Source organism: Planococcus citri, chromosome 1, assembly GCF_950023065.1.
Source record: "Planococcus citri chromosome 1, ihPlaCitr1.1, whole genome shotgun sequence".
Lineage (NCBI taxonomy): Eukaryota > Metazoa > Arthropoda > Insecta > Hemiptera > Pseudococcidae > Planococcus > Planococcus citri.
Genome location: NC_088677.1, coordinates 84,931,072 through 84,957,070, shown reverse-complemented (window position 1 = coordinate 84,957,070; position 25,999 = coordinate 84,931,072). Strand labels below are relative to the sequence as shown.

The 25,999-nt window shown below is 33.7% G+C and overlaps 2 protein-coding genes across 2 annotated transcripts in view; one reads left to right on the top strand and one right to left on the bottom strand.

Moving 5' to 3' along the window:
* Positions 1 to 25,999, top strand: part of ths (thisbe) — a 92,087-nt gene that overhangs the window by 53,808 nt on the left and 12,280 nt on the right. Inside the window, exons 2-3 of the mRNA XM_065354958.1 lie at positions 2,529 to 2,574; positions 10,747 to 10,858. Coding sequence (XP_065211030.1) covers positions 2,529 to 2,574; positions 10,747 to 10,858 — 158 coding nt within the window. The remainder of the gene's footprint in view (positions 1 to 2,528; positions 2,575 to 10,746; positions 10,859 to 25,999) is intronic.
* Positions 16,357 to 25,999, bottom strand: part of LOC135839065 (uncharacterized) — an 87,550-nt gene continuing 77,907 nt past the window's right edge. Inside the window, exon 2 of the mRNA XM_065354928.1 lies at positions 16,357 to 18,838. Within this exon, the coding sequence (XP_065211000.1) occupies positions 17,074 to 18,798 (1,725 nt within the window). The 5' untranslated portion in view covers positions 18,799 to 18,838 and the 3' untranslated portion in view covers positions 16,357 to 17,073. The remainder of the gene's footprint in view (positions 18,839 to 25,999) is intronic.

Below are 25,999 nucleotides of genomic sequence, written 5' to 3'. Positions count from 1 at the left end.
AATAATTCAGTTCATTCGTGAATAATTTTCAAAAAATTCATTAAATGAATCGATTCGTTCGCGAACGAATCACTTATACGATTCAATTCGTTCGCGAACGATTCAATAACAAATAATCAATTCGATCGCGAACGATTCGCCGAAAATGATCCAAATTGTTCGCGAACGATTCATCACACATTATTCAATTCTTTCACGAATGATTCACTAAAAATAAAAATAATTCAATTCGTTCGCAAATGATTCACCAAAAATTATTTAATTCGTTCGCGAGCGATTCATCAAAAATTATTCAACTCGTTCGCGAACGATTCACCAAAAATTGTTCAACTCGTTCGCGAACGATTCACCAAAAATCAATCAATTTGTTCACGAACGATTCACCAAAAATAATAATAATTCAATTCGTTCGCGAATGATTCACCAAAAATTATTCAATTCGTTCGTGAACAATTACTCAAAAATTATTCAATTCGTTCGCGAACGATTCATCAATAAATAATCAATTCGTTCGCGGATGATTCCCCAAAAATTATTCAATTTGTTCGCGAACGATTCACCAAAAATTATTCAATTTGTTCACGAACGATTCACCAACAAATAATCAATTCGTTCGTGAATGATTCGCATAAATTAATTATTCTGTTCGCGAAAGATTCACCAAAAATTATTTATTCGTTCGCGAACGATTCACTAAAAATAAAAATAATTCAATTCGTTCGTGAATGATTCATCAAAAATAATTCAATTCGTTTGCGAACGATTCACCAACAAATAATCAATTCCTTCGCGAATGATCCACCAAAAATTATTGAATTCGTTCGCGAATGATTCATCAAAAATTATTCAATTTGTTTGTGAATGATTCTCAAAAAATAAATTGAATGAATCGATTCGTTCACGAACGAGTCACTTATATGAATCACTTCGTTCACGAACAATTCACCAAAAATTATTCAATTCGATTCGTTCGCTAATGACTCACCAAAAATTATTCAATTTGTTCGCGAACGATTCGCAAAAAATTATTGAATTCGTTCGCGAATGATTCATCAAAAATTATTCGATTCGCCAAAAATTGTTCAATTTGTTCGTGAATGAGTTTCAAAAAATTAATTGAATGAGTCGATTCGTTCACGAACGAGTCACCAAAAATTATTCAATTTGTTCATAAACGATTCACCAAAAATTATTCGATTTGTTCGCGAATGATTCGCCAAAAATTATTCAATTTGTTCGTGAATGATTCTCAGAAAATTAATTGAATGAATCGATTCGTTCACGAACGAGTCACTTATATGAATCACTTCGTTCACGAACGATTCACCAAAAATTATTCAATTCGATCCGTTCGCGAATGATTCGCCAAAAATTATTCAATTTGTTCGTGAATGATTCTCAAAAAATTAATTGTATGAATCGATTCGTTCACGAACGAGTCACTTAAATGAATCACTTCGTTCACGAACGATTCTTCAAAAATTATTCAATTCGATTCGTTCGCTAATGATTCACCAAAAATTATTCAATTCTTTCGTGAATGATTCACCAAAAATCATTCAATTCGTTCGCGAACGATTCGCCAAAAATTATTCAATTCGATCACGAACGATTCACCAAAAATTATTCAATATGTTCGCGAATGATTCGCCAAATATTATTCAATTCAATGATTCACCAAAAATTATTCAATTTGTTCGAGAATGAGTTTCAAAAAATTAATTGAATGAGTCGATTTGATCACAAACGAGTCACCAAAAATGATTCAATTTGTTCATAAACGATTCACCAAAAATTATTCGATTTGTTCGCGAATTATTCGCCAAAATTATTCAATTTGTTCGTGAATGATTCTCAAAAAATTAATTGAATGAATCGATTCGTTCACGAACGAGTCACTTGAATGAATCACTTCGTTCACGAACGATGCATCAAAAATTATTCAATACGATTCGTTCGCTAATGATTCACCAAAAATTATTCAATTCGTTCGCGAACGGTTCGCCAAAAATTTTCAATTCGATTCGTTCGAGAATGATTCACCAACAATTATTAAATTCGATTCGCTTGCGAATGATTCATCAAAAATTAGTAGATTTGTTCGCGAACGATTCGCCAAAAATCATGCAATTTGTTCACGAACGATTCACCAACAAATAATCAACTCGTTTGTGAATGATTCACTAAATTATTCCGTTCACGAACGATTCACCAAGAAATCAATCAATTTATTCAATCACCAATCGTCTGTGAATTATTCGATTCGATAGTAAACAGATCAATTATTTATTTCAATACAAAATGTTTCACAAAAAGTGAATCAATTCGTTCGTAACAGATTTTTATTCGATGAAAACTCAGTCTTCTTACGCATAATGCCTGAGAGTTTTTGTTTTTCTCTAATTCATACTTTAAAACCCACTCGAAAGTCGAAACCATATTTTTATTTCGATAAATTAGTACACAAATAACTTTAACAAGTGAAATTATTCCGCTTAAATGACCCTTTTATTTCTATGTGTTCACAGGTTACCAAAGCTTGCCGTTTTTGTCAACTTGGTTTGCCTTTTTATGGTAAGTACCGCAACTTATAATTGCACTACATCAATATACTCGTATTATATAGAATAGAAATCCACACTCATTGCCACCACCAAAGACCCATACCCATATAATTGAATTTTTCGTAAAAAAAAAAAAAAAAAAAAGAAAAGAACAAACGTACCACGAAGACCTACACAATTAATCACATTATCTCCACATCAGCTCACCTGTTCTTCGACACTATCGAGAAATCACAACACCCGCAAAAAAAAAATCAAACCAGTACACACTGCACTTTTTTTAATGAAATTCATTCGAAAATTAATAGTAAATCTCCGGCAGCTAACCAGTTCTCATTTCTTCTCATCGATAATTAAACTGGTGTAGATATTCTATACCTACATGCGATAAAAATCAATGAAAAATTCGCTATCGTGCTTACCGAAAATTAATTCGAATCGATTTTTAAGTAATACTATTCATCACCAGTACAGGTACTCGTACTTGTGTATAGATAACGAAACCTCGTATTCTGCATACGTAATTCTCTGTGTGTTTCGTTTTGTTGTTCCATCTGCTGACATTATGAGCTCGTATATTTGCATACGAATACGATAGGCAGTTAACGTGTGCTGCGAACTTCCTACGGATTCATTGTGGTGTACAAATAGTATAGACGTGTAAGTTACCGCAAAAAAAAAAAAAAAGGTATACATACGAAGTTGTAGAAATTGCAAGTGAACGAGTCTACAAGAGGGTTTGAGGTGTGGACTGTGGGGGGGGGGGGGTGTGAAAGGATGAGTGGTGCGTCATCTGCTAGGGAAATTTCGCTGTTGTGTATAATTTCGAAAATAATTACGACACGCGAGGTATCTGAAATCTAAAATTTAAGCTATGGAGCATTGCAGCTATACCTACTTTTCGACAAAAGGCTTTGTTTAACCCTTTTTCTCGTACAATTGGAATATTATGGATAGAAGGAGGCCGAGGGAGAATTGAAAATTCGGAGGATTAATTCGCAGAGAATTTGCATGAAAATGCCAAACTGGCCCTTCCTCTAAAAAGCCTGAGTTTTCTTACATATTTTCGAAAATACATTTGCATTTAATGACAATAATCGTGGTTGGGAGACACCTTGGAAGAGACTGAATCGAAAAAATAAGGTAATATTCGAATTCAGCACCTTTTGACGTGAAATTAAAAACAAAAAAAAATTCCAAATCTGAAAGTAAATGGTGCCTACCCCTCCCTCCTTCATTGACATGAAAAGTTACTGAAAAACAATTTTTTATAATTTCAAATCAAAGCCTTTTTTTTTGAAAAGGTCGAAATCTTAGTCGAATTTTGATATGAAATTGCAAAGATTTTGAAATCAAAAGATAAATCAGTAAAATTGAGAGAAATTTACCAACTTGAAAATCAAAAAGTTGAAATCAAGTGAAAAGCAAAAATTACACAAAATAATAATACGATTTCTGAAAATGAAATGAAATTAAAAATATTATTTTAAAATGCTATCAAAATTTCATTTAAAAAATGAATAAAACTGCTTAAAACAATTGAAAACTTGTAAAAAAAAAAAAAAAAAAAAGTTTAAGTAAGAACTGGAAATTGATAAAGAGTTGATGACACATAGTAAAAGTTAAATAATATGATGCAAAAAATTGCTTCAATAATTTTCAAAAAGTTGATTGAATTTACATGAAACTCGTTGAAGATTAGGAAAAAGTACCCAACTATGACCAGGATTATCAGAATTCCATAAACATTGCAAAAATTACTCCAATTTACCAATCAAGGCCGGATTAAAAGCCTCTTTGCGCTCCTAGGCAGACTTGAAATTTGCCGTTTTTTCGAAACAGAATTCAATTACCCCCCTCTCCCTCCCCACCCGTAATTTTATCTACCTATTAGAATAATAAACACAATTAGAAATTGATATTAAATTTTTTGAATTTGCAAGTACATATAAAAAAAATCGCAAAAATCGCGATGAATATAAAACGCTTTAAAATTGGCCACCCTTGAAATTTTGCTGCCCTAGGCAACTGTCTAGGTTGCCTGTGCGTAAATACTACCCTGTTACCAATTAATTGCTCAATAATTTGAAATAGAATTAGGAAGAGTGATACAGAAACGTTGAAAAATGGCGAAGAATATCGAAAAATTGATAAAAATTATCAAAAAATAAATAAAAAGTTCAAAACTTAGCAACAAATTCAGAAAAAATGGATGACATATCATAAACGTTAAAAAATAACCGAATTGATGCAAAAAGGTTGAAAATTACAAAACAAATTACTTAGCTGAATAATCCAAAAATTTTGTGAAAACTGCATGAAATAAGAATAAAAATAACATGAAATTATAAAAAAATGTCTTTATAATTACTCGAATTGGGGATAGATTGCGCCAAAATAGCAGAAAAATAGCAAAATTTGTTACAGAGCTGTCCAAAATGGCTTTGTAAGGTCATTGACCTGTCTGCCTTGCTTTTGAGTTGTTCGTTGTGCTGTCTGACCTCCGGAGGTCATTGACCTCTTAAAATTATCAGAAAATTAATGAAATTGTACAAAAATTGAAGCAAATTGAAGAAAAAAATTAGCAAAAATTTCGTCAGAGTTGTCTATGTAGGTATCTACTGTAAAAGTTTCCTGAAATTCATGAAAAAATATGAATAAAATTGCCCGAAATTGTTGAAAAATCAATTTTTTTAAAAAAATGAAAAATGATTGCATAATTCAAAAATGTTGATTCCTAAAATAAACATGTTCAAAAATCTGGCACGTGATTCAAACTTTGCTAAAATTTTAGAGAAATTGGTTGAATTTACGAAAAAAATCGTCAAGATCTGGGAAAAATGAACAAAAAAAAAATGACTAAATTTATACAAAAATTGAAGAATAAGTATAGGTAAAATTTCACAAAATAAAACTTGAGACTGTGTTCGTACTGAATCCCGTCTCACCTCACCCCCCCACCCAGGTAACTTTGATAACCAAAAAATAACTAAAAAAGTGACAATGAGCAAAATATTTTAATGCACATTTAAAAAGGTGACCAGAAAACCAGTTTTGGTTTCTTATATTGAAAAATTACACTATTTCGCAATTTTTTGGTAATTTTTGGCTACAAAGTAAGAATTTTTTCAATTTCTGGCAGAAAAAAATTGGCAAGACTTTCGAACAAATTTTAGAAAAAAGTGAGATTTTTGAAATCTTAACGACAGTTTGTAACCTAATCATTTTTTTAAAAAGTGAAAATTTTTGTAAATTTTTGAACTAAGAATTTTTTCAGTTTCTGGCAGAAAAAAAAATGGCAAGACTTTCGAAAAATTTTTACAAAAAAAGGAGACTTTTTGAAATCTTTTTGCAAAAAAAAACAATATTTGTAATCTAATCATTTTTCTAAAAAGTGAAAATTTTTGTAAATTTTTGAAGTAAGAATTTTTTTAATTTCTGGCAGAAAAAAAATTGGCAAGACTTTCGAACAATTTTTACAAAAAAGTGGGACTTTTTGAAATCTTTTTGCAAAAAAAAAACAACAATATTTGTAACCTAATTATTTTTCTAAAAAGTGAAAATTTTTGTAAATTTTTGAAAAAATGAGAATTTTTGATAATCTACTCATTAATTCAGCAAAAAATAGGACTTTTGAGAATTATTCCCATAAGAAGTGATGGTTTTTGGCAATTTCTGATATAAAATCGAGACTTTGGAGTTTTTGAAAAAAAATGAGACTTTTTAGCAATGGCGGTCAATATTGGCAAAAAATGGCAATTTTTGAAACCAAACGAAAATTTTGTGACAATTTTGCTTAAAAAAAGACAATTTTTGTCAGATTTTGGCTATAGTCTCGCTTTTTGCCAATTAAGTTGGTATTGGCCAAAAAAATACATTATTTTCGAAATGTTTAGGTATCGAAAAAAAATGGAATTTTTTCAATTTTTTGGTAAAAAGGCTGGATTTTTTTGACAATTTCTGGCAAAAAAGCAAGTCAAGTTACATACTCGAGAATCAACCGAGTAGGTACGTTCTGTGATATAATTCCAATTGTACCGATTTTTCAATTACTTCAATCCTTATTTATGTACTAAATTTCAGTGATTTGGGTACTTAGATCCAGAATGAGAAAATGCCAATTTTCTGCTTTTTATCTCTATGACTAAGTAGTACTTGACATTCTTATAACTTTCTGAATCTGGATCAGTATTAGTAAACTCATGAAAGTATTTTTCACAAATTCAATTGGTTAAATATTTTTTAAGGTGTCTACTGGGTCATTTCCACGACAATTCAACCCAGAAGTGGTAAGGGGGGGGGGTCGGCGATTTTTTTTGAAATTTTTTCTGTAGAAAACCCCTAATGGCGAAAATCGCAGCCCTCAAGCCCTTTTTCAAAGACTGCTAGGGGGTGTCAAAGTTTTCAGTGAACTTTTTTTTTTTTTGGGGGGGGGGGTTATAATTACAAGATTATTACACCCGTAAGGGGGGGGGTAGATGTGGTTTGTGAGGCCGATGTTTTCTACTAGGGAGATGAATTTTTGTATTTCTGAGGGTTCGTCAGGGATAGTAGGTGGGTTTTCTTTTATCTGTAGTGTAAGTCTGTTTTGTTTTAGTTGGGGACAGTTGAAAAGTATGTGTTGGATGGATATGGGTTCGTTTCTGCAAAATTGGCATGAGGGTTTTGGTTCTTTTTGGTATAAGTGGTTATGAGTAATTTTTGTGTGGCCTATTCTTAGTCTAGTAATCAGGATTTCTTCTTTTCTGTTCAGGTGGCCTAGATTTTTCCAGGGGAGAGTAGTTTTTTTAAGTTGGAAGAGTTTGTTTGAAGTTTGTTGTGACCAAAAGTTCTGCCAGTTAGTAAATGTCTTGTGAGTGATTAGAGATTTAATGTCATCAGGAGTGAGAGCTTGGAAAGAGGAGAGGGGGTAGCGGCTGTTTTTGCTAATCTATCAACAGTTTCGTTTCCAGTGATACCTATGTGGCTGGGAACATACATGAAGCTAATTGAGTAATCATAATATTGGAGGTTAAAAAGGGACTTATGTATGTCTTGGACTATGGGATGGTCAGAAAAAATGTTTTGAATGGATAGCAGTGAACTTAGTGAGTCGCTTTGGATTAAGAATTTTTTATTTTCCGATTGAATGGAAATTATATCTATTAGGCAATGTTTTATGGCAGTGAGTTCAGCAGTAAAAATTGAGGCACAGTTGTGAATTTTGAAACTGAGAACTTTGTCATTAATTAAGTAAGCATAACCAGTATGAATATTAGAAATTTTTGAACCATCTGTGAAGCATAGGTTATATTCAGTATAGTTTGATAACAGTTCTAAGTAATGACTCTTGATTAATAATGGGGAGTGATCATATTTTGGGTAGTTTCTTAAGTAAAATTCCATCTGTATAGGTTTGAGAGACCAAGGGGGATAAGATATTGGTTGATGTATTAGGTTTTTTAGGTCAATTTGTAGGTTGTTCATATTTTTGATAAATTCTGGGATTGGACCTGAAGTATGGAGGAAATGCTGAGAGCTGTAGACATTGAGTGACCATTGAAGAGGGTGAGATGGATTATTTGCAACAGTTGTTAAGAATTTGTTTGTCATGAGAATTTTCCTAAAATCAGGAGGAAGCTCTGCAGCTTCACAATAAATACTATCAATTGGAGACGAATAGAGAGCACCTATGCAGATGCGCAAGGAGGAATTTTGAACAGTTTTGAGAATGTTAGTAGTTTTATTTGACAGGTTTGTAAAGCATGGACTTCCATATTCAATTTTACTACGTATCAGAGCTTTGTACAAGTGAAGTAATAGTTGGCGTGATGGGTTATACTTTGGATTTTTAACAATTTTTAGTAAATTTAGACGTTTGTTAAGTTGAGCTTTTATGTTGAGAAAATGAGGCGTCCAAGTAAGTTTTTTATCAAAAGTAAGTCCAAGGAATTTAGTGGTTGGTTTAAAAACTAAAGGATGTCCTTTGAATTCAAGGATAGGTTCTGGGTAGGTTTTATTTCTCTTGGTAAAAAGTATACAGTGAGTTTTAGATTCAGAAAATGTTAGTCCATTTGTTTCAGCCCATTTTTCAATACAATTTAGAGTTTTTTGGATCATTTCTGAGGCTAGTTTGATGTTATTTGAACGTATTGAAATGTTTAAATCATCTGCAAAAATTCTTAAGGAAAGAGGTTGAGGAATAATACTAGGTACAGATATCATCAATTAGGAGTATAAATAGTATGGTGCTAAGCACAGAACCTTGAGGGACTCCATTTTCAATATCAAAAAGTTCAGAGTATGTATTTTCAATTCTGACTCTAAAGGTATGATTTGATGAAAAGTTTTGAATAAAGTAAGCTAAATGCCCTCGAATCCCTATAGAATGTATTTTTTGAAGTATTTTGTATCCCCATGCTTTGTCAAAAGCTTTTTCAAGATCAAAGAAGACTGAGAGTACAAATTCTTTATTTTGAAAGGCAGTATTGATTGAACTTGAAGTATCATCCATTTCAGCATTGGATTACTCGATAACCACAATACCTACCAAAATTGAACTTTTTCCAATAGTTAGGGGTTTTGAAAAGCATTGACTGAAGGCAGGATGGCTCTGGTTTTTTTTTCATCGATGACGTCACTGTCATTGCTTTTGAAAGCTGTTTTTAGTGTTGGGGGGCGTTGTGTCCGCTCACCTCGGCTTCGCCTCGGTTGCGCGGGTCGCTTTGTTGTTCATACTATGTCCGTTTACTTCCCTCGGCCTTCGGCCTCGGTGAGTACAATTTTTTTATAAACAACCGCAGTGCTTCATACACGGTAATGTCTAACCTCCGTCTGAACTTACCAAGGGGAGTAATGCTCATCGAATGAAATGTAAATTTTAAACGGCTCGGCTTCGCCTCGCCTAATTCGGCATACAATTCGAAAAATAATATTAATAAATTTATTTATTGTTTGAAAGCAAAAAAAAAAATAATTTAATTACTTTTTCTGTAAAAATTAAACTCGTAAAAATAAAAATCGCGAAAAAAAATTTTGAAAAAATTCCTGCCGGACGTGGGAATCGAACCTGAGACATCTTGCACAGCGATCCGTTACCATAGCAAGCCGCCACGGAGGCAGCTTGCCGGTTAGCGTTTTTTAACCGTTTACAAGTTGTGAAACATGGACGAAAACTACCCCCCCACGCGCGCGCACGTATACGCGTACATACGTACGAGAAAAAACAATCAGAGCCATCCTGCCTTCAGTCATTTCTTTTTGAAAACCTTTTTTGTGATATGATAAAAATCAGTGTTGCCACTTTTTTTCGTACGAAAAATTAGCTCGAAAAGTTTCAAAAGTAGTTTTCATATCGTTCCGACTCTCAAAAATTCTGAGAAAAATATATTAAGGACAACTTTTCATGCTGAATAACATACTAGAAAATTGGGATGACATTATGTCGAAAAGTCGATTTAAAAAAATTGAAAGTTTGCGAAACAATGCGATTTTTTGATTTAAAACATGAAAAAAAGTTTTGATTGGTGAAGTTGACCCATTTGACCCCTATATTTACGTATCCGTTGAAAAAGTTGAAAAAACCCTTTCACTCGATGAAATAAACTGATCACAAAAAAATCAAAATTCGAAAAAATTCAGTTTTCAATTCCAAACATCAAAAAAAGTTTAAATTTATTCAGTTGTCTTATTTTGACCTCTTTCTGACGTATTTCATGAAAAAGTTGATAAAAATTACACTCGTAGTAAAAAAAATAAAATTCGTTCATTTTTTGAATCTTTTAGAATTTTGATTTTCTTGTGTTGAGTTCATTTCTACAATCCAAAAAGCTAAATTATTAGCGATTTTTTCGTAATTTCAAAAATTAAATTTCGTACCACGATCAGTTTCGCCAAATCTACTTATGATTACCCCCCCTCCCCACCCAAAAAATCAAGTCTTTAAGGAGTCCCCACATTTTAAAAATATTTTAATAGGAAATTTTTTGATATTTTTCTCCATCAAGGTACATAACGATTCCAAGATTCACTCTTTTTCCCCTCCCTCCCCTCCCTTCAAAATTATCAACTTTTGCAAACAAATTTTATACCTCGAACTTGGATTAATCTCCATCCGAATCCCTTCCCAAACATCCCCAATGGAAATCACCCCCCTGCCCAAGCATCTCGCACTCATTCTTATACATTTTCGTTCATTTTACAGATCTTAAAGTCAGCTTGTTGTGTTAGACTGTACAACGATTGCAGTAGCCAGAATATAGCAGTAGATCGCAAAGGACGTGTTTACGCTCGAGACAATCCTTCACAGGTTTACCGTAAGTACGACGAGTACTATTAACCTAGATTTTATATGTACTATACTACACGCACTGACCAATGCTGAGGAGGAGTAGGAGGTTGAAGATGACCGGAGGAGGGAACAAAGGGAGGTATAGAAAATCATATAATAAAAAATCCATTTAATGGAAACTGAAAACTACCGCGACTGTGACTGCGACTGCGACGACGAATAAAACTTACACGTATTACTCATTTTCCAATACTTATACTATACCATAATAATACATATACGCTCTTACATCTATATGGTATATATACTAGGTACTCATAATAATGACTATGCCAAAGTTGCTAAACTCGTTGTGCTTCATCGTCTGTCTCTCTGTACGAGTGTATCTGTTAGAGTAAAAACCGAACTCCGAATCGTATACTCGCGTATATATTTCATACCACTCCCACATACATACATATAATGGCGCGAATTCGAATAGTTTTTATGAGACTAGGTAAGATAGGGCAGGGTGATCGGGGTTTATACCATTTTCAGCAACTTTAGTATCATATAGCTCCCGATGCGATGCTACTGCCTCTCCAGTCTCCACAACAAACAGCTCAAATCGCCGACATCGACGTGTAATTGATGTCGTTGCAACTCGTAACGACGACGACGTACAAATACGAGTACGTATTAACAATTTAAAAACAATATTTATCGACTTGGGTAATGGGTACTCGTATTTATAGTATGTACGATGAGACTGGACCCAATCAGCGTACACGCCGCACAAGCGCCAAAAGTATTACTTAGAGACACCGAGACTCGAGACTCGAGACTCTAGATGAGGATAGAAAATCTCACGCCATCATCTTCATTGTTTTTTTGGGCCGGACTGGGTGCAAAGTACACACACATTGCGATACTTCTCGCTCTCTCTCTCTCGTAAAAATATATGTACAGCAGGTATAGAGGTAGTAATATTTACGATTACGAGAATCGTCGTACACCGTCCTCTCGGCTCTCTGGCGATCTCGTGCTCCCAAAGAAAGCCACCCATTGAGGTGCGCTGGCGTTACATCGTATTTTAATCCGAACGTCGGTTTGTTTTATTAATGCGCATAAAATTCTATATTAGGTATGAAATACATATCAATTAGTATGGTAAAACCGATGCTGCTCCTCGGGCTCGCGAGCTCCAGCTAATAGAAAAGTTGTCAAACCCTTCGGACACTTTGTGTGGGCCATGGTCCGATTTATTGCGCCCAATTTGCATTTTTTGTTTTATACTATAGGTAAGGCTAATGGAAAGGGCAATGCAGCATTCGTCGTAGTCGTCGTTGTATTGCAACCGCATTTCGCTATAATGTTTTCTCCGACTTGCTACGTCATTTCGTTGCATATGCTGTCGCTTTTTTTCCTTGAAAGAGTATTCCCAGGTAAGATAGGCGAAATGGCCCTGTTCCCAGATTGGAAAATTTAAAGATTGGGGGGAGGGGGAGTCCACCGAAATAGGGAGGAACTAAATTTAATCTTATCCAAAATCATTTCGAAAAATTAAACACAAAAATACCAATTTTGAAATTGTAGAAATTTTGACACGAGCGAGCTGATGAAAAAAATTATTTGAGTGTTGAGATAGAATGAACAATAATTGGAAAAAATTCCATAAATAATAAGAATCATTTTGGAACAGAACAATCATTAAAATCAATGGCAAAGGGCGGGGAAGGCGAGCTTGTAATTCAAATTTGGAAATGGTGATTTGTAAAAATCATTCTAAAAATTCGAATACAAAAAAATGTACTGTGCTTCAGAAATTTTTAAGAAAATCCTCAAGATCGCGATGAAAAGACATCAAAACTCGACAAAAATGGACACAACAATTTAAAAAAAAATGGAAAACTGCAAAAATGCAACAAAAAAAACTCACGCGTTAAGCGTGAGAAACCCGAATTGTCGTTAAAGTTATCTCTTTGAAATGTTACACTTATGAATAGGTGGAGGTACATTGGAGATCGATGTGAGCTCTCTATAAAGTGAATTGATTCGTATAAGAGACTCGTTCGCGAACGAATCGATTCATTTACTCAATTTCTGATAAATCATCCGCGAACGAATTGATTCGTATATATGACTCGTTCGCAAACGAATCGATTCATTTACTCAATTTCTGATGAATCATTCGCGAACGAATTCAACGAACTGATTCGTATATATGACCCGTTCGCGAACGAATCGATTCATTTACTCAATTTCTGATGAATCATTCGCCAACGAATTGATTCGCGTATATGACTCGTTCGCGAACGAATCGATTCATTCACTCAATTTTTGATAAATCACTCGCGAACGAATTGATGCGTAGAAGTGACTCGTTCTCGAAAGAGTCGATTCATTTATTCAATTTCTGATGAATCATTCGCGAACAAATTGATTCATATGAGTGACTCGTTCGCGAACGAATCGATTGATTCACTCAATTTTTGATGAATCATTCGCGAACGAATTTATTCGCGTATATGACTCGTTCGCGAACAAATCGATCCATTTACTCAATTTTTGATGAATCATTCGCGAACGAATTGATGCGTAGAAGTGACTCGTTCTCGAACGAGCCGATTCATTTATTCAATTTCTGATGAATCATTCGCGAACAAATTGATTCATATGAGTGACTCGTTCGCGAACGAATCGATTGATTCACTCAATTTTTGATGAGTCATTCGCGAACGAATCGATTCATTTACTCAATTTTTGATGAATCATTCGCGAACGAATTGATGCGTAGAAGTGAATCGTTCTCGAACGAGTCGATTTATTCATCCAATTTCTGATGAATCATTCGCGAACGAATTGATTCGTATAAGTGGCTCGTTCGCGAACAAATCCATTCATTCGCTCAATTTCTGATGAATCATTCGCGAACGAATTGATTCGTATAAGTGACTCATTCGCGAAATAGTCAATTCATTCACTCAATGTCTGATGAATCATTCGCGAACGAATGGATTCGTATATGTGACTCGTTTGCGAACGAATCGATTCATTTATTCAATTTCTGATGAATCATTCGCGAACGAATTGATTCATATGAGTGACTCGTTCGCGAACGAATCGATTCATTTACTCAATTTTTGGTGAATCATTCACGAACGAATTGATTTTTGTGGGTGAATCATTCGCGAACGAATTGATTCATAAATCAATAAATTTATCAATTCATTCATGAATGATTCACCAATAATTGAGGGTCGTATTAGTACTTTGTAGGAATCGTGTAATTTTTCAATTTATGAATCACTTCGTTCGCGAATGATTCACATACAAAATTCAATTCGTTCGCGAATGATTCGCCAAAAATTGAGGGTCGTATTAGTAGGTACCTACTTTGTTGTAGGAATCGTACAATTGTTTAATTTATGAATCAATTCGTTCGCGAATGATTCACAAACAAAATTCAATTCGTTCGTGAATGATTCGCCAAAAATTGAGGGTCGTATTAGTACTTTGTAGGAATCGTGCAAGCCTAGTGAGTTTTTAGGTTTCATCGAAATCGCGGTTCAGCCGTTTTCTAGGTAATGAGTTTTAGAAAATTTTGAAAAAAAAATTTTGTCGCTTGGTAAACCTGGAAGCTTTGAGCTTTTGGAACTTGATGATGATGTCAAAATGTGCAACAAAAATATTGAAATTGAGACAAAATGACCAAAACAGGAAGCAGAGGAATGATCAAGATCTGGAGAGAAGAAAAATTGTCATAATAATGTGGAAAAAACATCAATGTCATAATATGTATAAGTCCCTAAGAATAAAACTCAAGAGCAAAATTCAACATAAAAGCACTAAAATTTAAGAAAAAACATCTTAATTTTTTTTTAAACTCATGAAAACTCATGATAAAATTGAACTTCACTACAATATAGGCACACGAGAAAACACGAAAATTCGGGGAAAGTCGTCGAAAAATTGGGAAATACTCGTAGAATCTACGAGAATTTAAAAGGATAAACCGTGAAAAGATCAAGAACAAAAATTTAGTCAGAAAACCGAATCGATAAAATTCAAAACAAAATCGTGGAAGGGATGAAAATGTACAAAAAATTGACAAAATTCTGAAGAATAATCATCGACAAATTTCAAGCAAAACTCAAGACGATTCGAGACAAAAATATAATTTCAACTTAAAAAAGTTGTTCAAATAGAAAAAGGAAATCCTGAAGATCTTCCCCATAACTGGGAGGGAACGGGAAATGAGAGAAGGATCAACGAATGAGAGACTCAGAAAAAAACCACCTTAAAAAGTGAAAATGAAAAAAACAAACTCATCGAATCTTGAAGAAGTCCCCCCCCCCCCTTTAAATGATCAAAATTTGAAGGAAATCGTAACTTTTGGAAGAAGAAAAATCACAATTCCACAAAAACGTAAGCCAAAAAATAACCAGCTTTTTTAAAGCACGAGACTCGAAAAAAAAACTGTTGAAAATAAAAAAAAAAATCTGCCAAAATAAAGGCGAAAAAATGACCATAATTTAAAGAAAAACTAAAATCGTGAAAATTCAAAGTCGAAAAGTTACATTAAAACTGGAGAAATTTTCCCAAAATTTGAAAAAAAAAATGGAAATTCCAGAAAAATTATCGAAAAACTAAAAAAAAGAATTCACGAAAATACAAAAAAATTATATCCGTCAAAATTGAGAAAAAACTACAAAAATTCACCATACCAAAAAAAAAACACCAAATCGGGGATTTGAGCAATAAAAACATACAAGCCTAAGAAAAAATTTTTATGAAAAAATCACAAGAACTCGAGGTGATGAAATTCAGAAAAAATCTACTAAAAACTAACGAAAAATTCAAAAATAATAAATGAGTAATACTTGTAAAAATTAAGAAAAAAAATTAGAAAAATTTCAAAAGAAAAACCAACAAGTTTGGAAAAATAAAATCCAAAACGCTGAAAAAGCAGTAAGAGCATTTTTTTCTGCAAGGATTTTGGTTATGAATTTTGAAAAAAAAAGGAAATTTTGTAGAAAGTAACCAAATGTTATTATGTGGTAGTAACTTTAGTAATTTGATTTTATTTGGATTCTTTGGAAAGAATTCTGCAGGCTTTAGGATGAATCAAACTCATCTCCATCAAAAGATTCGAATCTGATTTCCACCTCAACTAGATCAGATTTCAATCCTAACGGAATGAACTCATCACAAAAAAAATCAAAATTCGGAAAAATTCAAAAAATTAACGAATTTTAACTTTATTGCTACGAGTGTGATTTTTATCAATTTTTTCATCAAATACGTCTGAAAGAGGTCAAAATAAGACAACAGAATGAATTCAAACTTTTTTTTGATGTTTGGAATTGAAAATTGAATTTTTTCGAATTTTGATTTTTTTGTGATGAGTTCGTTTCATCGAGTGAAAGGCGGTTTTCAACTTTTTCAACGGATACGTAAAAATAAGGGTCAAATAGGTCAACTTCACCACTCTGAATAAAAAAGTAAATAGAAACAGCAATGTATTAATTGAAACAAAATATAATTAAAAACTGCATTCTCAACTCATCCAAACAGTTTACAAAAATAACTTATTAAAATATCACTTGTTTTTGACAACAAATATGTATCTACATTTTAATTTAATAATCAGGAGCAAAACAACAACGTAAAATAAGTAGAAATTTTTCACAGAAAACAAAATAATGTAAAATAAGCAAAAATCTTTCACAGAAAGCAAAGTAGATAAGGATAACAGAGTATCTCAAAAACATAAAAGTGAGAAATGGTAACAAACTTATTTCAAAACGAGAGGCTGCATGCTGGATAAATAATTAACACATCTTGCTTTAAAAAAATTTAATGTTTGTTTCACAAACTTTAAAAAATAAATAAATTTCAACGAATACTTTTACCCAAGAGAATGTACTTTTTTCCCTCAATAAAGATACAGTACAAATTTACACCTGGTTTTCTTTCAAAATCTCGAGATCACATCTTCAATTTTTCAATAGACTTCTGAGCCCAAAAAATTAACTCGATGACTGATCTATCAAACAGGACCTTTCTAATCAACATCTTAAAAGTAATATATAAAAATAAAAAATTAATAAAATTGAACCGGTACTTCGAAAGCATTGATCTGTTCTAAATTTCAATTAAAATCCCAATGAAGTACCAGCCACTCGAGAACCCAGGTCAAACTTGAAAAAATCGAATTCAGATGGACGGAACTGTACGAGAGGGGTTCACTAGCCAAATCTAGTTCACACGTAAAGAACTTATTAGGGTATCTAACGCATCATCATCGTCGTGCAGACACCACTTGATGAAATCGTTTCTTGAAGATCGATCGAATTTTTTAAAATCGCCAGAAATCAACATCTCTTGAATCAACGTCCAAAACATTCTTTTAGCCGAGACCAAATCAGCATCTGAGGAAATAATATTGGAAACAAAACGTTTAATCCCATCAATCAAATCACAATCATTCTGCATGGCCGATCTGAAATGAGCCAACGATTCATCGCTCATGATTAGATCTCTTTCAAATTCTCGGCGCTCAGTTATATCGGGAAATGTCTCATTGAGAAACGTTACTAAAGAGTCCATGTTCCTGGGACGCCTAAATTCAGTATGAGTATAATGATCTAGCAAATATTGCGATTTCAAGATATTCTTCTTCAGATTGAAAATAATTTTTGGGTCATCGAAAAAGAACTGCAATGATTCGCTCAGTTCATCAAAATTTTCTCGTAATACCATCCTTTTGCAGTACCTTTCAATCGAGGAATAATTACTCAGGTGAGTTCTCTTGAATGATGCTATTTCATTCTCACTGCTGAGGCACAATTTCATGATTTTTTTCAAATAGCTGAGGGACACATAATCCAATATATTCCTCCACTTTTCTCGCCAGATGGTTGACCTAGTATCAACGTCATCAGTAGTCATTAATAACTCGAGGAACAATCTTTCCTCTTGGATTGAAGCGTTCAGTAGATTTTTGAAATTATTCACCAGTAGGTGGTTTTTCAACTCATCCGGCGCTCTCATCCACATTTCGTAGGCCAGTTTTTCACCGTGATAATTTAAAAATCTGATGATGATTTCATTGAAGACATCGGGTGTAATCATGTTCTTCAACGGGTCGAATAATAATGAAAGTAGCATATCGTCTGTCCATGCGAGCCACAATACGCGAAAAATATTAACGGCATATGACATCATCACGCGCTCCAGTTGACTGTAGCTCAATTTAGGCAACGCACATTTCAGATTGATTTCACTTATTTTTCGTGTAATACTCTCGACAGTCTCGACTTGTTCGTCGTCGGTCAAAAATCCCCATAGATACTCAAACGCTGATGAATAATTAACATCCCCATTGCGTAACAGCAAAGAAGCCTCGATACAGCTCAACTCTGGGTCCACATTAAACGTGAACTGCTCGCCACCCATTTTATAATTCCAATACTCAATCAACGGATCATTGGCATCTACCTCCACCGGCCATAATTTTTTCACATCGTCAACCAAACAGAACATGCATGCAAATCTATACTTTTCCATCTGACTTAACAAATCGCACTGCATCAAATTTGCAGCCGTTCCATCTTCGTTGATTGATCCATCAGCCCGCCATGACACGAAACTCACAAAGTCGATCGGAAAATTCTCGCCTTCGCGATGTGCAAGAATAAAATCTCCAAGATATTGGCGCCAATTCCGGAAAGAAACTTTTACCTTTAGGATACATTTTTTAATCATTTTTCGGAGAACTGTAGGCAACGAGGCGATTTCGGCGATTTCAGATGGTACACTCCTACACTTGGATTTTTCCATTTGACAATAACACCAAGCTGATGCTACAACGCAAGCCAACTCTTGCAACGTGCCCTCATGGCTCGAGTAGAAAACCAATGGATTTTCATTTTGATTGACCGGGTTGTTGTTGTTGTTGTTGTTGTTGTTGTTGGTTGCCATTATTTGCAGACAAGGACGCCGCCACGGTTACATAGAAAATCTGAAATCGAAACAACCCCAATCAATTTCATACAGGTTAACCATTATTTGTTAATTTTAAGCAAGCCTACACCAAGCCTTCAAAAAGGCGTTATTTTACAATTTCTTATACCGCACATGAGATAAAAAGCTGACTATTTTTTATTGAAAAAATTCATTGCACTTGACTCTGCAACAACTTGAACACATTCCCATGTTTACTTAATTCTTTTTTCAAATTCTGGCGAGGAAAATTTCTATCAAGGGAGGTATCCCAACTGCCAGACAATTTTTTGAACTGTACTTACAAAGCTTAATAATTTGAAAGAGCATGTCGTACATCACTAATAGCCAAAATTTCAACCGTTGAAGAGCAATTTTCGATATTTTTTGAATTTTTGAAAATCGCGCCAAAAATGAGGAAGAATCAAAATTACGCCAAATTGACCAAGAACACTAAAATTCGGTATCCGAATCGACAGCGAACAGTTTTGACATGTTTTGCAACATTTTAGCAGAATATTTTCTAAAAACATTTCATCATTTTTTTACGAGGAGCCTTGGGAAAGTTGCCAAATCATTTCAAAATTTTAAAAATAAAGAGAAAAAAATGTAAAATTTCAAATTAATTTATTTTGAAAAATGGAAAAAATATAACTTTCCATAATTTTGGTCAAAAGCAAATAACAATAATACCTACCTATAAATACTAAATAACAGTACAAAGACGAAATATTGAAAATTTTGGACTATAGAGATTTTAAAATTTGAAAAAAGTAAAACTTCGAACTAAGAAGGTATATAAATTAATTCAAGTTGAAATTTTTCCACTTTTACAGAGAACTAAAAAAAAATACGAAAACAATTCAGAATCAATAAAAAATCTCAAAGTTTGTTCAAAAACATGAAAAACAGTAGAACTCACATTTTTCAAAATTGTGGCAAAAAGCCAAACTCGACAACTTTTTTTTTCAAATATTTCAATTAGTTTTATTTTTTTAAGAGGGGGGGGGGGTGTTTGATGAATTACGTATCAGTAAATTTCAGCTTTCTAACTTCATTGGGTAAAATGTTGAGGAAATTGTAACTTTCAGAGATCCGTCGGAGACTGCAGAGCTGATTAAAACGGTTTGATAGTCGATACCATTTTCCAAAGTGGTGGGAGGGGGGTATTTTTCAAAGTTCGATTTTTAATGAATTTTTTGAAAAAATTTGGACCAAAAATGTGAAAAAAAAACTTGTCAAGTTGAACTAGAAATCTTAAATTTTGTCATGTGCACAATTTTAACCCCCTCCTCCCCGCCCCATTTGGGTATGGTATAGAACAGTTTTGGAAAGTTCTGAAGCCTCCAGCAGATTTTCGAAAGTTGAATTTTCAAAAAAAAAATCACTTGGTCAAGTTGGAAAGCAAAAGTTTACTCTAGTAGTACTTCAATTTCAACAATACAAGTCAACTCGAGATGCTTTTAACTTTTAAACCGTTCTGGAGCCTCCAGCCGTATTTTGGAAACTCCAGATTTTCACGGTTTCCAACTGACATAAAACAAATTTTAGAAAATAGACTTTTTGAACATGTGGAATTTAAAAAAATATAACTGGAGGCTCCACAACGGCTGGAAGCCACCTCCAGCAGGATTCGAACTAACGTTTTTTTTAAGTAACTTTACCTACTAACAGAAAAAGATACCTATACAAAGAAACAAACAAAACATTTCAAGGTTGAAAAAAAGTGACAAAATGAAACCAAATTGAAACCTTGACACTTTTAGCAGAAAAGAGGGCTTTTTTTGCAATTTTTAGCAAAGCAATGAAATTAGAGGCAATTATTGTCATAAAAATGAGAATTTTTGGCAATTTTGGCAAAAAAGTAAAGTTAATTTTGACAATAATTTAGCAAAAGGCAGAGCTTTTTTTGGCAATTTTTGACAAAGCGTGACTTTTTGGAAATTTTTAAAATGATAAACAATTTCCTTTTTTGATTTTTTTTTTTGAAAAATAGCGATAATTTCAGCAATTTTTGACAAAAAAGTGCAAACTATTTGACATCTGGAGTAAAAAAGTGAATCTGTTGGTAATTTTTGGTATTCTTGGGTAAGAAAGTGAAATTTTTCAGCGATTTTTTGTCATTTGTTGTCGAAAAGCAATAATTTTTGAAAAATAACTCAACTGGCACAACTTTTGTCAAAAAAGTGAGACTTTTTGGTACAAACGTGACTTTTTTGAAAATGTTGACAAAAAGCCAGACATTGAAAATTTTTAGCAACAAAGCGAGGCTTTTTCACAATTTTTTGCCGATAAGGTGGAATTCAATTTTTTGCAAGCGAAAGCGACAATTTTCAGCAATTATTTTTGGCAAGAAACAACATTTTTGTAATTTTGACAAAAGCCGAGCATTTGGTTATTTTTAGCAAAATTTTGCACCAAAATGAGAATTTCAAGATTAACCAATTTGTAGCAATAATATTTTAACAAAAGGAAGTGTTTTTTGAAAAACTGGACTTTTAGACAATTTTTAGATATACCTAAGTGAAACTAGGTATCTGGAATTTTTTTTAGCAAAAAACAGCCCATTCTAACAATTTTCAAACATTTGACTCTTTTAGGGCAAAAATAAGGAGACTTTCGCAGTTTCAGTAGAAAAAACGGATTTTCAGGAAATCATTGAAAAAAAAAAATCTGAAAACTGATACTTTTTGGCAATTTTTGACAAAAAAGCAAGACTTTTGGATAATTTTTCGCAATAATTTTCTTAAAAAGTAAAAAAAACTTTTCAAATGCAAAAAATTTGACAACTTTTGGCAATTATTGGCAAAGAAATTAAGTATATTTTTTTTCGCAATTTCTTTCGAAACACGAGACTTTTTTGTATTTTTTAGGTAAAAAAACGAGATCTCTTTGAAATTTTTGATAATTTTAGCTAAAAAAGCGAGACTTTCCAATTGCTCAAAAACTAAAACTTTCAGCAATTTTTGAAAAAAAAAATGAAAATTTTTGGAATTTTTCCAAAGCAACAGAAATGTTTGTAAAATTTTCTTTATAAAACAAAAATTTCAGCAAATTTTCGGCAAAAAACAAGCCTGACAATTTCAGAAAAAACAGAAAATTTTATGGCAATTATTTGCAAAGAACTGAAACTTTTTGGTTTTTGTTTTGAGGAAAGAGGTAATTTTTGAAAACAATTATTTGTTGTTACCTTTAGGAATTTCTCGCGAAAAAGTGACAATTTTTGGCTATAAACGAGTCTACTCGGCAATTCTGACAAAAAAGTGAGATTTTTTGCTATTCTTGGCAGGAAGAGAAATTTCGACAATTTTAACAAAGGGCCTGCTTTTGTAGAAAGCTGAGAAAAAGTAAAAAAGTGTACACTTTCGCGAATTTTTCACTACACTACATATTAGTATTTTTTTTTTCCATCAAGATTCACAAAGACATAAATTTTTTGAAATTTCAGCTATCAAAAGTCTACCGGAGGCTTTAGAATCGCTCAAAACGACCCTAAACTGTTTTGAACCGACTCTAGGAGGAGAGGGGGGTAAACATGGAGTATAAACCAAACTTCACATTTTTATATGTAATTGATAGACGAAAAGTACAAAGGTGAAAATAAAACGAAAAATATGGAAGTGAAACGTAATATTTTTGGCGTCTACTTGTTTAAATAAAATCATAAAATGTATGAAGACATCAGAAAAGCAAACATTTTTTACAAAAATTTGACTATAAACACAAACTTGTAGGTAAATTTTGACTTCTCCTTCCACCTTGAAAAATTCCATAAGTGCTCGAAAAATGACCTGCTGAAAGTCCTGCTAAAAGTCCCATCAAAGTCATACTTTTTCATTTTGAAATTTTGTTGGAAACTCTGTCGCAGATGGTCGGCGGAAGGGGGGGGGTGGAATTATTTCATTATTCCAATTGTCATATATCGGGCTATTCAGGAAAATGGACCATCCATGGCAAGTGGATGGTACATCCAAAGGCTATAGTGAATGATAAGAAGTTGTAGAGAGCACTTGCTGAGGCTCTATGCGGATTCTATTCATTGAGCAGGTCGGAAATTTGAGGAAACTGAAGATTGGGACGCCCGTTGGGAAATCATTCATAATGCCCCATCGCTGTGATGCTCAGGACCAACTTTATTGAAGGACGAAGAAGATGAAACATCTGGAAACTTTTACCTCATTCCCCAGGAATTTCCACATCCCTGTAAAAAGGGCCAAAAGTGATCTAATTTCGGATAGTTTTTATTAAAAACCTCCTAAAATTGAATTGTGTTTTTCATCTACCTACCTAATTTTTTCAATTCTCAATTCGAAATGCAGATTGATTTTGGTGAATATTTCGAGAAAATTTTATTCATATTTTCAGCGAGGGAGTGAAAGCAAAACATGGCGATGGCCGCTAGGCTCGTAGGAAGCGTGAAAATATGCGGTATTTTCGTGCATGTTTTTTGTATTTTTTTTGACGTCATTGGTAAATTTTTACATCAACTCAACCGGGCTCTATATCTATCTATTAGGTATAATATGGCAAATACAAGACGTATAGTAAACATAGCCCCGAGTTAAATATGAATATTTCTTACTTTCTATATTTAACATATATAGACTATCGATAAATTGTAATTTAACGCGTAATTTATGTTAATTCGCACATTCAGCTCGCCTATGTGTTTACACGAGGTCGACAATATTGATACTCGCACCTTCAGTTCAGCGTCGATATGGATTCGATGATACGTACTACGATGACGAAAAACTAGTCGAATTTATCGATTAAGTAGATGTTTCGAAAAAAAAATATATATATGGAAAGAAATTTTGTTGTTGCGCCTCCTCGTGTTTTAATTTCCTATTAGAGAAACAGGTCCCGCGAATAGTGCTACAATTAGGTACACCCTGTTTGTATTCTTAATGACGCGAATGACGTTAAATGTACCTGTGTTTGTCGTGTTTAAGAGTCGATGTCGTACTAGCATAATGGTCGTTTTTTTTTCTCCTTCGTACTCGCCGATATTTATTATTATTACCTAGATATTGACGTACGCGCGAAATCGTATTTTACACAAAAGGATATTTCCACGCATCGGCTCTCTTTCTGCCGATGCTGTTCGCGTACTATACGTTCATTTGAATTACTCGGTGTAATTTGTATATGTACCTGTGTAATGCGTAATGTGTACTGGTCGTGTTTATCGGTAACAAAGCTTCTTTATGGGAGTTGTGACACTGGTACATTAGCAGTTGAAAAGTGCATGCTGCGTGTGACTAGCATAAGGTGACCACTTGACCAGATGTGCTCGGCGGTGGAGCGCTTTGACCTTTATTTGCGATTTTTGAGGTCAGGCGATGAATTTGGTGATGCTGATTGGGCCAATTTTGCACCATTTTTAGACTTACCTAGATGAGGGAAGCTCTTGGACACAAGGAGTGGGAAATCTGTAAAGAAGGACTCAGAACATACCTACTCTTGGAGCAGGTGAGGTGGGCTTAGTTTTTGTTCCTGAAGTTGAAATCTCTCGTCACTATACCACACTTTCTCAAAAGTTCACAAAGTTTAGTTTTTGTAGAAAGCTCTACTGTCAAAATTTTGTGAAATTTTAGAGCAAAGATTCAAAATTTTGAAAAAGTTCAGTACCTACATTTTATAATATTTCCCAAAAGGTTGGTCAAAGTGCGAAATATGGAAAAATATTGTGTGACGTATCGTTTTATAAGTTTTCAAGAAGGCTGAATTCGAATATCGACTCATTTTTTCGATTTGATCCCTCAAACGCTCTCTATGGGACCCTCAAATTTCTTAAAAATTGAAAAAATCGAATCGCCAATGATTTAGTAGGATTTTAATAGCGCAGAATACGAATGTTATTCAATTTTTTTTTGATTCGTTCCTTCCAACACACCAATTAACTTGCAAAACTTTCTAAAAATTGAAAAGAAATCGCGCGAAATTACCGAAATTCGGGTTATTTGGGTCTTGGGAACCCTAAATACATACATTTTTAAATAAGCTTGTATTTTTTTAATCAGCGCCAGAAACGCCCTCATTGGCTCTCAAAGTTTCCTAAAAATTGAGGAAGTCGTTGAGAGTCTTGAAAAAAATTACCTATAGAAGTGCCAAGTATGGATTATACCCTATTTTCAACCTCTCCTCTCCCATAGCATCGATCATAAACGGTTCATAGCCGTACTGTACAGTTCTGGAGCCTCCAGCAGATTTTTGAAACTTGAAATTTCCACTTCACTCCAACTTAAACAGGCTGTCAAGCCGACTGCTCGTGGATTCAAGTAATTTTGAAGCCTCCAGTAAATTTTGAAAATTCCTGGAGCCTCCAGCAGATTTTTGAATCATCTAATGGAGTTATAAAACGGAAATTCACTCTGAAAACTAATTTCAATACGCTATAAAGTCGACTGCAGGTTGATTTCAAGTCGTTTTGGAGCCTCCGGCGACTTTCTGTAAATTACTGGAGCCTCCAGCAGATTTTTCAAAGCTCGAAATTTCCATAAAATTTTACCAAATCCAATTTTAATACGCTATCAAATCAACTGTACGCGGGTTCAGGTCAATTTGGAGCCTCTAGCAACTTTTGAAAATTCCTGGAGCCTCCAGTAGATTTTTGAATCATCTAATGGAGTTATAAAACCGAAATTCACTCTGAAAACTAATTTCAATACGCTATGAAGTCGACTGCAGGTACATTTCAAGTCGGTTTGGAGCCTCCACTGCATCCAGCGATTTTTTGGAAATTACTGAAGCCTCCAGCAGATTTTTGAATCATCTAATGGAGTTATAAAACCGAAATTCACTCTGAAAACTAATTTTCAATACGCTATGAAGTCGACTGCAGGTACATTTCAAGTCGGTTTGGAGCCTCCACTGCATCCAGCGATTTTTTGGAAATTACTGGAGCCTCCAGCAGATTTTTGAATCATCTAATGGAGTTATAAAACCGAAATTCACTCTGAAAACGAATTTTAATATGCTATGAAGCCGAATACAGGCAGATTTCAAGTCGTTTTGGAGCCTCAAGTGACTTTTTGGAAATTACTGGAGCCTACAGCAGATTTTTCAATGCTCGAAATTTCCATAAAATTTTACCAAATCCAATTTTAATACGATATCAAATCAACTGTTTGCGGGTTCCATTCATTTTGGAGGCCCCCAGCAACTTTTGAAAATT